The sequence below is a fragment of the Hippocampus zosterae genome, chromosome 1 (genome assembly GCF_025434085.1).
Source record: "Hippocampus zosterae strain Florida chromosome 1, ASM2543408v3, whole genome shotgun sequence".
Classification (NCBI taxonomy): domain Eukaryota; kingdom Metazoa; phylum Chordata; class Actinopteri; order Syngnathiformes; family Syngnathidae; genus Hippocampus; species Hippocampus zosterae.
The window spans coordinates 17779214-17793394 of record NC_067451.1 but is presented as its reverse complement, the minus strand read 5'-3'; the positions used below and the strand labels follow the sequence as shown (position 1 = coordinate 17793394).

The 14181-nt window shown below is 39.5% G+C and overlaps 1 protein-coding gene across 7 annotated transcripts in view; it reads left to right on the top strand.

Annotated features, from left to right (window-relative positions):
* Positions 1–14181, top strand: part of si:dkey-237h12.3 (teneurin-3) — a 218297-nt gene that overhangs the window by 147482 nt on the left and 56634 nt on the right. For 3 of the 7 annotated variants that reach the window (XM_052064659.1, XM_052064612.1, XM_052064601.1), the window contains 3 exons: positions 7878–8063; positions 11683–11703; positions 13526–13549. In XM_052064659.1, coding sequence (XP_051920619.1) covers positions 7878–8063; positions 11683–11703; positions 13526–13549 — 231 coding nt within the window. The remainder of the gene's footprint in view (positions 1–7877; positions 8064–11682; positions 11704–13525; positions 13550–14181) is intronic. The other 4 variants (XM_052064651.1, XM_052064641.1, XM_052064623.1 and 1 more) reach the window with 3 other exon arrangements.

Here is a 14181-nt window from a genome sequence, read left to right as displayed (position 1 = left end):
TGCTTTTAATGTAGTGTGCTTTTCACAGTTTGGGGAAAAAAATTGCTCACATTTGATAATCTGTGTTGTGAAGAGTTTGAGCCTCTTGTAAATATATGGAACATCAAGTAAGCATTTTGCTTTGACTTCTCATTTCTCACATTTCAATCTGCGGTAATTAATCAGCTAGACTTTTGAAAATTGTATCTGCCTACAAGGGAGTAATTTATTTCCCTCACTCAGTTGGACATGAAAGTCTTTGAGCAGGAAAGACGGCTAAATCAAATTATTTCTCCCGTCTTTCCCTCTCCTTTCGTAAACCCAAAGTTATTCATTTGCAATGTCCCGCTGATTGAAAGTCTGGAAACTGATGAATGCGAGCCAGACCTGGCTTTATGAATTCCTGATGACGCTCTTTGTTTTTACAACCTTTATTAAATTACAGGGAGAAAAAAAAAGACTTCCCGGAGCTTCATTATGCTCTGTGTCGGAGATAGTCAAAGTAGGTGCAAAGTTGTGACACTTGTCGTGCGCGCTGCTTGCTGGAAAGGGGCCGACATATGTTAACAATGCGATGCTGACACTGTGCATTAATCTTGCTGGACCCGACATATGTTCTTTCTCAAGGTGTCACCCAAGTATCTTATTAGAAAATATGAGACGCAGATTTATTTGCAACCTTAATCACACTTTGATAAAAAGTCGTGTTTGTTTTTTTTCTTAAAGGTGTTTCCCATCTGAGACTCTTAATTTGTCATCAGAATTTTGCTTTTGATTACAAGGGGACAATGTGTTCTTGCAGAAGCCAGACGTTCACATCTGTTATGCCAAACTGATTTATGTGGACTGTCTTTCTGGATTATTTGGAGATGTTCTCTTTATTTGTATTGTGTAAATGTAGCCGTCATTGTAAATATCTGGTGAGAGGGATGTGGCAATTTTTTTTGCTTTGGATTGTGAGCAAAAATTTGAAGTACGCGCACCACTGATGTGTTCCTCGAGCCGGTCCTTGGCCTCGAGGACCGGCTCGAAGGGCGGTCCTTGGTCCTCGGCGTCGGAGTCAAGTCCTTGGTCCTTGGCCTTGGCCTTGGCCTCGGGTTGCCGGTCCCCGGACACAACGAGGGATAAGAGCCTCTAATCCTTCGTCCACAGGTATAAAGTGGGCCAGAGGACCACAAAAATCATAAAGAAATCAAACAAATCCAACCAGGGAAACTCACGTTGATGACTTTATCTGGCACTTTAAGAGGGACTGGGCTGCCAGTGACGGTCAGTACAATGTGTAAAGAGCGGCATCACAGTTGGTTTCAATCACGCTCCGTTCGCGATCGGCCGTTTAAATAGCGTGTAAATCCTTTCTCTACCAGTGGTGTCTTTTATTTAGTTACTTTTGCACAGTCGTCACGTTTGTGCGGTGGCACTAGAATGTTTGTTTGAACCAAGTAATTTGTGTTACAACTGGAGTCAATAATGTCGGCAGTTCACTTCCGGGTTTGGCCGTTGGGATTTGGAGTCCTTTTGCTCGAGTCCAGTTATGTTTGCTGAATGCTTTCTCCTGTTTGGAATAATGAATATTGATAATAGATAGTTTTAAAATCATGGTTGATTGAATTATTTACTATTATTATTGTGAAGTTGAAGATATTAATTAATGTAGTATTAGTGGGAGTGGTAATAATAGTAGTAGTCAGAGAATGTTTAGAGATTCAGCTATCTCGTTTATTTTTGTTTTTCTCAGTATAAATGACACATACCCTGAGTTCTACTCTTTGAATAAAAACAATTCATTCAAGCGTTAGCGAGTGCAAGGGGTTATGATGGAGGGGTGTTGCAAATCATGAAGACCTGCCAAGTGATATGATAGCATTGTTTGAGACATGTCCTCGGCTAGGCCTCAGCTTCAAAATCAGTCCTTGGCCTTGGCCTTGGCCTCGGAGTCAAGTCCTTGGCCTTGACCTTGGCCTCGGGTTGCCGTTCCTTGGACACAACACTGACCCGCACTGTCCGGTGGCAGTGCACTCAACTCACTTCACAACGAGCCGCACTTTGGCTTATAGTGAACAAGTTTTACAAAAAAGACCCTCCCTGCTGTTTATTACCACTCCCAGTTGGTTTACTTTCAAACTAAACATTAAACAAAGAGAAGTCGATGCTTATTTAAAACAACCAAACAACTCCTTATATCCTGTAATCCTCCATGGATTCCTCAAATACGTTGTTTTTGACATAAAGGTGTTTGGAATAGTATCTAAATGTTATAGTTTTTAAGTTATTGCATTGTTTGTTTTGATACCCCACTTTTTGTTACGTGGGGTCAAATACCCCAAGCACTTTCTATGGAATTTCAAAGTTTAAACCTGCAGACCTTTGACTTTTATCAAGGGTATACATTAACTGTTGATCCACATATAGTATGTAATCACAGGAGTCTGACCACGAAAGGTTATTTTCATAGCAACACAACAATCATTTTATACCTCATGTTTCATGTGCTGTTAGAAAATATGAACTTATTTTCCAAATCCATGGAAAAGACAAACTCTTGGAAAGAAAGACAAACAATACTAGACAAGACATACATGAAAGTTTATTTCTAAATCCGGAAAGGTGTTGTGGGGTTTATTTACCTACTTTGTACAACTACTTTGGACTTGGCTACATTAGCCAACAAAACAAACACCAGCTAACACCTTTGCTTTTGTTGTGGAGAGACTCCTACTATCTTATTCTAGCCTCCTGTAATAAAATACAACCCATTAAATGGCCTATTGTAGGCATACTATAATCGATTACTCAGTGATAAGTGTGTGTCTGTCCACACGTGTGTCAGTGTATGTTTGTGCATGTGCGTGTGCAGATAGCGGTACATATTGATTAGTTAGTAGACGTAGTTTTACCTGTGTGTCTATATTGTGTCTATCATAAAATAATGTATGATCTAATTGAGAGCATCATTGCTGTTAAGACTCTTTTAGAAGCTGCTGTACAAATGATCCCGATAGAGAGAGAGAGAGCCTATTATAGGGCTTGACTCGGGATTTGATATCTCAGCTGAAGAGAACCCACACCTTTGTCCACCTGGAGTTGTCAGGCCTATTACAAATGCAGGATGACATAGAAATGAACCCCCTCCCCAACACCAGTTTGACATAGATTGGTCTTCTGACCAAAATATAGTCAAAATCATCATCTTTAACCAAAATGAGGGACATTTCTTCCAAAATGCATTCTTTCTAATTGGGGTCATTGATTGGTCATGCATCTAACGGCTAACAATGCCGTCTAAATGGTGCTTGTGGGCTTTTGCGTTTTTACTCCTCAAATGGTCAGAGAGTCATCGCATTGATGATGACTTGTACTTTGTTCATTGTGTGCGCCTGTGACTGAGTGTGCTGTGGACCTTTTTTCACAGTAGATTATTTTCGTTCTGTTTATTTCTTTGACATTAAGTGGCCTTTGTCATGAAGAACTGGCAAGAGAAGCCATCACATTGTCTGTATGACACATACGTTGTGCACAAGTGTGCCTGTGCCTGACTCAACATGCCATGTTTTTTTTTTTGCTTTTTAAATCGGTTCATTATTTTCCATGATTGTTTTTTATTTCTTAGTTATCTTGAATAACTAGCAGGAGACAATTACATTAGACTATTGTATTACACTACAGGCTATTGAATACACAGACCTGAAAACCTGGACTCACCCCCACCCAACCATTTTTAATATGCTTATATTTATATGTTATCATTTATATTTATTTATATACTTTTGTTCTTCTACTTCTGCCTTTCATAATTTTGCTGCTGTAAATTGGAAATTTCTCCATTGTGAGACAAATAAAGATTTTCTTATCTTATTGGATAAAACATCTATTGTCCCCTCCGGTTGTTATTGGTGAACAAAGTGAAATGTGTCTCCTGGTGCGTTCAATGTGACACAGTTTTAGCACTTTCTCGCTACTTTCAGAGAAAAAAAATGACCTCCCCAAATGTACATAGTGCTGAGAGTATGCTGTGGAGAAGTGACATTTACTTCATGCCCTGAACCTTCTTCATGATATTTACCAAATATTGACAACCTGACCAAAATTTTGAACACATTCTCAAAGATTTGCACCACTGGCGCGGAATTACCAGTGACGTGAGCAGCAATGTTAACGCAGCACAAGAGCTTTCCAGGTCATTCCATCTATATTCTATACCACAAAAGGGATTCATTGTTACCATGACAACAAGAGACACACTATTATGTATTACAAATGGACCTATTGCCCTTTTTTTTTTAACACGACACACAGATTTTTGGCCTTCCAAAAGAAAATAAAAGGTAGCACAACAAAGACATTTTTTCCCCTTTGATGTCTCTATTCAGTCTTCATTGAGCTAGGATCACGAAATTGCCGATAGCAGATCGTCTCGGCCCAATAATAAGGGACTCTGTTACTCCACCGGAGTGGGTAGGGAATTTCCACAAGCTGGACAATTAATGCTGCAGTTCTTCCTTCAATTAAATAAACTTTAATTAACAAGCGTGGCGGCTGTGATCGACCGCCCGCAAACCTTCATGCGGCTGTGGCGTGTTCAAAGCAGATAAACACTTTGCCGCTAATGAAAAATTGATTACATGGATTCTTTGCGAAGGAGGAACCTTTTGCCAATTTCATGACTGTCCCCCAAGAGGTGCTTTTAATATTCTACAGTGTAAGCACAGGGTGGGGTAGTGGTGCCGGTGGGTGGGCGGCTAATCGCGAGCATCTTTCAAAGAAAGGAAAAGTTTGACATGGATGATAAAGTGTTTGTCTGTGACAATGCGGAAGCTCTCCACCCTTTGGAAATGAATGAAAACGCAGTTTCCTCAACATTTGATGCTGAAGTTATGTAATAGTATTTTTAAGGACACATTTTGACATTATTTGGAATGCCGAAATGTAATTAGTCATTAACACGGTGTCAAGAAAAATCTGCAGGTGGATGTGTGTGAACAAACTGCACGTGTTGAATTGTTGCAAAATAATGCTTTGAGTTAAAGTGTGAAATCTTGAAGGCTAATGTACATTTCTTGGAGCCACTTATGATTGTGAGTACACACTCCAGCTTCCGTGCTGTTTGTCACACTTTTTGTCATCGCTTCTCGCCTAGTGTTAGCCTCGGCCCACCACACTCTGATGTATCGCCTCGGCCAGATAACGCAGACTCAAAGAGGCCCGCTTTGCTTTTGTCAAAGTCCAGACGACGTATGGGAGCCTGTTTGGATGCTCTTCACACGATGCTTCCCACATGCCTTGCATGAATAAATAGAGGACAAAAAAATAAGATACACAATTGCTATAATATAAAATTTGTGTGGGGTGTTCTGAACGTCTCTGAATCAGCACTTTTGTTGCTTTTCGACGTTCAAGAAGTAAATAACCACCTGAATTTCATGAACCATTGCTAAACTAGCTTTCATGCTCTGCCCGTACACAACGACAAAAGCTACAACTTTTTGCAACATTGTATCAACTTTAGTATACATGGTTCAAATTTGGTGTTAATTGGGCAAAATTTGTCTGAGATGTTCAATTTTCCTTCATCGCGGCACAAATGACCCTAAAACAGCAAAAACCAAACACACAACTACCTGTGTCTTTTCAGTCATAGCTTATTGATGTTTTTTGTTGGTAAGCGTACTGTTGAAGCTCACCCACACAACCTTTACGAAATGTACATTTTCATCGGGATGAGCACGCCTGCAAATATTTTTGACTTTTTTAGCCCGATAAAGGTATTCAAATCAAGATGTGTGTGTACATTATAGCATATTTAATTAATAATGTTTGAGGGTCTTAAAAGCAAGCTAAAAGTCATATAATGCACATCCCAAGTCGATTACACATGATATCACATCAACAATGTCATCGCAGATACAACAAAAGTGCTAATAACACAGGAAAAAGCGAAGGGAAAAACATCACAGAAATGCCTGACTGTGAAACAAAGGGAGTCCCACAGGGCTGAGTTCTAAGTCCGCCACTGCTGTTTGAATGTGCCTTCACCTAATGTAATTATATATGCATGTTAAATGACTTTATGTATGTGGGGAGATGACAATGCAGCAGTCCTGGATGTCATACTTCATTTCAGGGTAAAACATTAGGTACACCTGCGCATTCTGTTATCCTAGTGAGGGATGTGTCAACCAAACCAATCAGGTTATGAATATGATCTGTTTTAGGCTTATTTTTTATGATCTTGACAAATTTGTACAATTCATCTAAGGTTTGTCTAGGTTACCCACAAGCCAGTACAGCATCGACAAGGTGTGTTTATTTTTCCCATCTACAAGTAAAAACGCATCTGAGGTATGTTTACATTCCCAAAAAGTTTCCACAATGCAACTATCTATCGGTTATTTATGTTCCCAACAAGCAAATAAAACTTAGCTGAAATTCATTTGCATCCCTACAAATGAGTAAAACATACCGTGGTTTGTTGATGTTTCCCAAAAGAACGTGCATTTTGAGGTTTATTTACCTGCCTGACAAATAAGGAAAACATAGCAGATGTTCTTTTACGTTCCCAAATAACACCGTCTTTCAGATGGACAGTTCAAGGGAATGCGTCAGATATAGTACTTTGCTAAACATTAGGTACACTGGACATATATTTCATCGTACTCAGAGAAGCTGCTTCCAAACTAACCGAGTTCTTAACGGCATGATTATAAACAAGCTTGTCATGTGCCATGATGACATTAATCACCAGATCACTAGGTAGCAGCATCCTACTATTTAGACTGTCAAACGTGTCATATCGCAAAAAGCAAGAGCGCTCGAGTACAACAAAAGGATAAGCCACATCTTAATTTTTATCATCCCGTCACGTTATAATAAAGACTTTAAATTATTACGGATCACTTATTTTCTGTGTTGTGTTGTTTTTAACAGCTACTTATGTCCCTTTTCTGCTTTTCTACTGTGTGTCGATGTTCTTGCGACGCCACTCTGTGTGCACACCATTTTGAGCTTTCTCTTGTGTTTTTCTCATATAGCATTGTACAGGTGAAGCAAAATGACCTTGAGAAAATATTAACCACTTGGAAAGACATACGTTGTGTCAAAGGTTTCCAACATGACTGAATCACTACTTTGGCCATGTCTAGTGGGCACCATGTTTTTGGCAGTGCTCAGCACAAATGACTCCAAGACCACCTTCTATCGATCTCCTTTCTTGTCATATCGAAAACAATTTGAAATTGATTCATTTTAACTGTTTCTTTTTTGAACTTAAACTCGCTAATTGTTTTTGTGTTAAACATTCATGAGAGAAGTCTGAAAAGTTGGAATCACTGACTATATCGTGCACAATGGCAACGTTTCCTGATTCTGAATCTTCCTTCTCAAACTGTCGGTACATTTGTATTCAGCCAGGGGAAAAATGTCTCACTGCTCCTTTTTTTCATAAAGCATAATATATTCATCATCATATTTCACCTTCTTGCTCTTTTTATGTTGAATATGTTCTGCAATTTTAGTGTTTCGTGGGATTTATCTTCATTTTCATCTTCTAGTTCAATCTTGTTTTGGATTTCATTACCTCTGTAAAACACGGTGAATTTGCCTAATGTATGAATGATGCTATTCAAATAAATATGCCTTGCATTATTTTAAACACAGCTTGAATATTTAGGTTGAACACAACACCCCCCACCCCCCAAAAAAGATGTAATTCCTCCCATTGCATGAAATGCACACATGACATTATGATTAAATGACGTTCGGACCGTGATGGCTCATGGGAAAAATTTCTCCCCTGTCAGGTGTTGCTGGACCCTCAAAAACCGAGAAGCCAATACATTTGTTAAGAAGTTTATAAATTATCACACTGCTGGCACATGTTTTTTACATTTTTTTCCTTCCAGAGGTGTGCGTGGTGGACTGCGGCCCTCATGGCACATGCCTGGGTGGCATGTGTCACTGCGAGGAGGGCTGGGCAGGTGCCCAGTGTGAGCAGAGGGACTGTCACCCGCGTTGCATCGACCATGGGGTGTGTCGTGAGGGCAAATGTGACTGTCACCAGGGCTGGACGGGCGAGCACTGCACCATCGGTGAGCTAGACATCTCAACACACGTAACCTACAAATGCACATACACACACGCACACACACACACATGCCGACACCTGACAGAATGCCACAGATTGTGGAGGCAACATGAGCAACCTTGAAGCGTGAATGTCAGTGGGTTCAGTGTTGTTAAAAATAAATAAATCCACTTGCACTACCCGGCATATGTCACACCATTAAGTATGCCATCTTGTCAGCACTTTTGAAGAATTTTATGATGTAAAAATACATTTAGACCTTATACACAGTTTCTAATATTTTGACCCTCTACGTAGCTTCATATGAAGCAGTACAGTTGTACACCACGTCAACTACTGCTACAAGGATAAATACACTGTAAACTTCAAACTATGCTACAAGTGTCAATTAAAAATGATCATTATGATCTTTGCAAGTAGTTTGCTGCCCTGTGAAAAAATGTATGTCCAATTTTGTCATTAAAAAAATTACAAATGGCATGTCCGCGTTTTGCACATCCTATTAAAGTAATTATTATTATTTTTTTTATGACAAAAAAAGGACACAACACCATATGAAGAACCTTATAATGCCATTATAAATTAAATACTTTTTTGGTCAATTCTCTCAATGAAAGGACACTGTCTAACGGTTTTCATCGTCTCACCTTGGACGGACAATCATTTCTATCAACCACCATTTTCTCTTGGTGAAGTGGAACTCTGGAATTAGTGAGTCAAGGGTGGACGGCAAGTCAAGGCCTCTTTGGAATATAATTTTCCATGAAATGACGGCACTTCACTTGCTGCTGATGAGGATAATGTCATTGGAGATGTCGCTTCCTACCGTTGACCCTTGTTCTGCCGGATGAACCTCGACATGTAGCATGAAATGCGATCCCGCCGAGTGGCCACTTGCAGCATTTGCTCCATGTTCTCATGCGTCACCTAGGAAACAAAAGATGCAGCAACTTCAGACTGCCGGCAATTAATTATGTATTTGCTCATAGCAAGTCTTCTTCACTGCAGGGGGAGGCAGTCAAATTCCAGATCCCTGAATGTTCCCAGCAAAATTATGGCACAGCTATAGGCTACCCTTTCTGTTCCAGTTATAACTTGCGCTTTGGAAAGCTTTATAGAAAAATAGAGAAAACAGTGTTTCTTTGTAGTTATAGTGCAAATTAAAAAGTACAAATTAAGATAAGATAACAAACCCTTTATTTATCTCACAATTGAGAAATTATACTACAGTCGAGTAATCAACCAAAATTACATTATGATGTGATTGACGTCCAAAGAGTGCAACTCTTTTACATAAGAAAATGCATTATTTTTAATTAAAAAATGCCTGTTTGTCCGCCTTTCTCTATTTTAAAAGTAAATGGTCTTTCTTTCATTTACTTTACTTAATTCACTCACAAAATCAGTTTAACTAAAATTTTCAGAGTGAAAGACAAGCTCGCTGTGTGTTAGCGGTTGGATTCAACAGACAAGAGTTCTTGAATTGAATCAGCCTTCAAGTCTTCTATTTGACTTTCTTAAATGTTCCCTCCATGCTTTTGTGTGCTCCTCTTTCAAATACGTCCACTTTTCTAAGAGCTACATTTGTCCATAAAGTGTCTTTTAATCTCATTTTGCAAGGCCAGAGTTCGCCTGTACTGCTTCCGTGACTATTCTTTAGTGACATAATAGTGATCCTGTTCCATGAGCCGTTGCACCACAGACTGAGGCGTTCAATTCACAGCCATCGTCAAAGCCGAGTTGGTGTCGGAAAAAGACACTCGGATATTCCATTTAATGGCTCTGCATGGATCTGCTTTGAGCCCACTGGTGTTTGAAGGCGACAAGGCAAACAAAGAGGTTCACATATCAAGAGAAACTGTGTTTTCCTTTGTGCTAGCCCATTAGCCCCAAATCAAAGCAGAAGGAGAATGTTCATAATGAATATTTTAGCGAGCGTTTTTAGACCGAGTCGTTTGGCCACTAATGGCCGGCATCTGGGATTCTTCTTAATCACTCGCCGCTTTAATTAACATCCCACAATTTTGTCTAACACTGAACTCACACGCATGATAAAAAAAATTAAAAATTAAAAAAATGAAGAATGAAAATGATGACTTGTCTTCTTTTATCTGTGGATTCTTTTGTGTGCTTTTAAATCTGTTTATTTCTGTCTTGTCTTGTTGCCTAACTCCAATTTAGATAATGTCCACATGAATATTTTTGTCAAACTTGGAGGTGGGGGTGCGGGGGGTTTGCCTTTCGGTTACCAGCTCTAATTCACAAAGGTTTTACAGTAAAATGAAAGGGATTTACAGGTAATCAGGATGGTCCATCCAAAGTGACGACATTATTGCCACCCAGTGTCTTCTAGATGTCTGGACATGTTGGTGACTGAAATCGGAGCAATTTTTGCATCATTAATATGAAACGTGACACTGAGATGGCTTTCCACCAGACTGGACAGTTAGAAGAACTACAATATAAGAATTACTTGTTTCCCCCTCCTCCCAGATGTGATTTATTGAATAAATATTCATGTTAAATAGGAGCTTCAAATGCAATAACATTTGTTGAACTCGTTTTTTTTCGTAGGTGATGCAAAGAATCAGAAATGATTTATTTTTGTTTTAACCATTGTATATTCAAATCAATTCACCTGATTCATATGAAGAAATGGTGGCATGAGTCATGGAACAAATCATTAAATATTGGTGCTAATTTTCATGGGTTTACAAGCATCCATAGGACATGAGACAAAGGGTAAATATGAGCTGGATAAAAACTCATCAAAAACAGGCTTTTTTGACATTTATATTTTCCGCGTATGCAGATTTTGGTGGGTGCGTGTGCGTCCTCCTGTGGGTGCGTGAGATGAATGTTAAATATCAGTATTTTTAGAAAAATTCATGAAAAACATGCTTTAAGCAAATTTAGGAGGATTAAAGTGCCACCTGTTGCTTTGTCACACAATTAAAAACCTGAAAAAATAAAAATGTACTGGATATATATATATATATATCCAGTACATTTTTATTTTATATATATATATATATATATATATGTGTGTGTGTGTGTATATATATATATATATATATATATGTGTGTGTGTGTGTATATATATATATATATATATATATATATATATGTTATATATATATATATATATATGTTATATATATTGTCACGTTGCATGGTGGTAGTGGACCCCAAAAAGCAGGCAGGAGAGAGGAGCAGGGTTTATTTGAAGATGTGTATTGGTAAAACACAGAAAACTAAATCCTAAGCAAACAAAGTCCAAAGTAGCAAACAAAAATCATGACTGAAGATAAAACATAACAACCAAAACATGACTCAAACAAACATGACAGTAGCAAAAGCAACAGTGACCCGACACCGAGTGTTCGGGCAGGAGTCCTTTTATAGGCCTGATTACCTATGACCAACAGGTGTGCAACTGCAAGGGGAGCCCTACAGTGCCACCTGTTGGTCCCTAAACCAAATCGTGACATATATATTCTCTTTAACTAATCAAGAAATTACTTCCTCATGTGGACATGGTCTTAGAATAATTGTCTTTTTCTATGTTCCTGTCTTCCTTCCTCTTTGTTTTCCTCTGATCTCCTCTTGGCGTCCATGTAAAGCCCTGGATTCCAGAGTGTCAGGTAAAAGAAAAAAACCAAAACAAAATCACACACTCTTTGCTTGAGAATAACCTCATCATGCAGATTGTTACAATTCACCTTTGTTTTACCGCTAACATATCGAATACCTCCCGCCACTCATGTTTCGCTTTGGCTTTCCGGCTCCACCGAAATTTGATTTTTTGTATTTTTTCAAGAAAATGTATTGATTTTGAGCAATTAGATGTATTCATGGGAGATAAGGTATGCTTTGGTTTGCTTTGCTTTGGCGCAGCAGTCCTAACCCCTGACCCTTACCCATAACATTCACCCTCAAGCAGTGATCCCAATTCTGAACACAAGTATACACCCTAACTCAAATGTAACCCTGAATCCCATCCCATTACCTCAACCCCCTAACTCTAGCACTAAACCCCACTCCTAACCATAACTCAAACCAAACCCAAAATGGATTCCCTAATTCCTAACCCTTCCATTCCATGTTACTCCAACTCTCCTTCAAAAGAAAATCAATCTGGCATATTTTCATTAGGGTCGCAAATATGCTGGAGGCTAGCCCAGCTGACTTTGGCCAAGGGGTTGCGGTTATACTGTGCCCTGGTCAACCGATTGCAGGTCACATATAAACAAACAACAATTCATTTGCATTCACACCAAATCGGCAAGCATGCAACTCTACACCCCAACCTCAAAACTGTGAGGCACATGTGCTGACCTCTCACGCCAGTGTGCCACCATTTTAAAAAGCCCTCGGCTTAAAAGCTTACATTTTATAAAGTGATGGCATTCCATTATTAAAAATGATATTTTATCCTCAAATCGACCTTCCTTGAATTTGCCTTGCCCTCACCCCTAACACAAACCTTAACCCATACATTAATTATCTGTACACATGAAAGGGTTTTCGTTCTACACAAAGAAAAGTGCAGCGTGCCATCGACCAACACATTATTTTTATGTGCTGCCACAGCTGACCCATAAAAGGTCGTGTTGCGGTCAAGATTGAAAAATGTTACAGTTGGGCGCAGTGCCTCCTTGACGTCAGATGCCACATCCAATGGATGAGCATGTACTTCCCAAAATTCTGCTGTTTCTTTATAATCTGAGGAGCCCAGTTCCTTTTTCTTACTGCCGCTCGTCGACTTCTCCTCCTCTGTAAAAGTACGTTTTTTGGAAAGGTGATAAATCCATGTTATAGAACTGCAGCCTACTTTACAACTAAACAAGAGGGAAAAACTTATTTAGTTTTTCCCTTTTCCTGTTCAGTCGTTTAGCAACCAGCAACAAGTATGGCAAGTCAGAATTGTGGTGTGAAACCCCGTTGTGGTCGCAGTAAACCAAGCAGTAAGCAGATTTTGGACGTGAGGCTGGGCGCACACTCAATTGGTCGCCAGCAAATCGCAGGGCACAGACCTTCACCCTAGCCCTAATCCCTTGATTTCAACCCCAAATTTTAATCCCTCTCCTCATTTAACAGCATTTACTTTAACCATTCATCCTATAATCTCCAGAATCCTCATCCCAAATACAATCCTTGACCTTAACCCAAACTTCCTATGCCTAACTCTCTTACCCTCACCCTTGTCTCCTAACTGTTCATCCCTGCTTATTATTGACTACTTTGATCCTTCTTTATTTTTGCCTCAAACGTACTGACTACTCCCTAGCATTGGTGCGTGGTGATTTTATATATGCGTTATATCGACTGTCAAGTAAAAAGTAAATGTTTTTTTTTATTTTTTTAGTTTTTTTTTAATTTTTTTTTTTTGTCAGCCAGCCTTAGCTAAGTCACTTCTGTTCCCTTTTTTTCCTAAATGTTTCCCTCTCCTGGGTTGTGTAATAGGAGCGGTCAAGATAGGATATAAAGGTAAACTGAACCCTCCCCAAGGGAGATTGTCACAAACGATCACCTCCCACTCCCCCTTTCGTTCTTTGTCTCCCCGCTAGCACGACGTTGATACACCTGTTCTATGTCCGAGTCGACCATGATGTCTCCCCAACTCCCTTTTTCCTTCTGATATGTCCCGTCATTCCCTGTCCGTCTTGAACCAGTAGACTCCACGGTCCCCTCGTCCCCTCTTCCTTGTCTTAACCAGTGGAGCTGCTGTGGTTTGTTTGGGCCTTGTGGAGGCCAGTGCTCTGTCCTTCTCTGTACATGTAGACGCTCAGGATGCCAATGCTTCCCTTTCCCAAACCCTTTGCCTTTATTATGATTCTTATTTGACATTAAAGGCTTCCTTGTCCCCAGTCACCGTGGCTGTTACTTCACATGAGCTGTCAGCCAAAAATGGGGGCCGGTCGCCCGGCCCATCCAGGTTTTACAGAAATATTCAAAGAAAAAAGTGATGTTCCCATGTGGTTCATCTGCATCGATATACACAGGTCAGTAGGATGCAATACAAGAGCTGTGTAAAAAACAAACAAACAAAAAAAACCCAATACCTATTTTATTTATTTATACAGGATATAATTGTATCTATCAATTCAAACATTATCTAT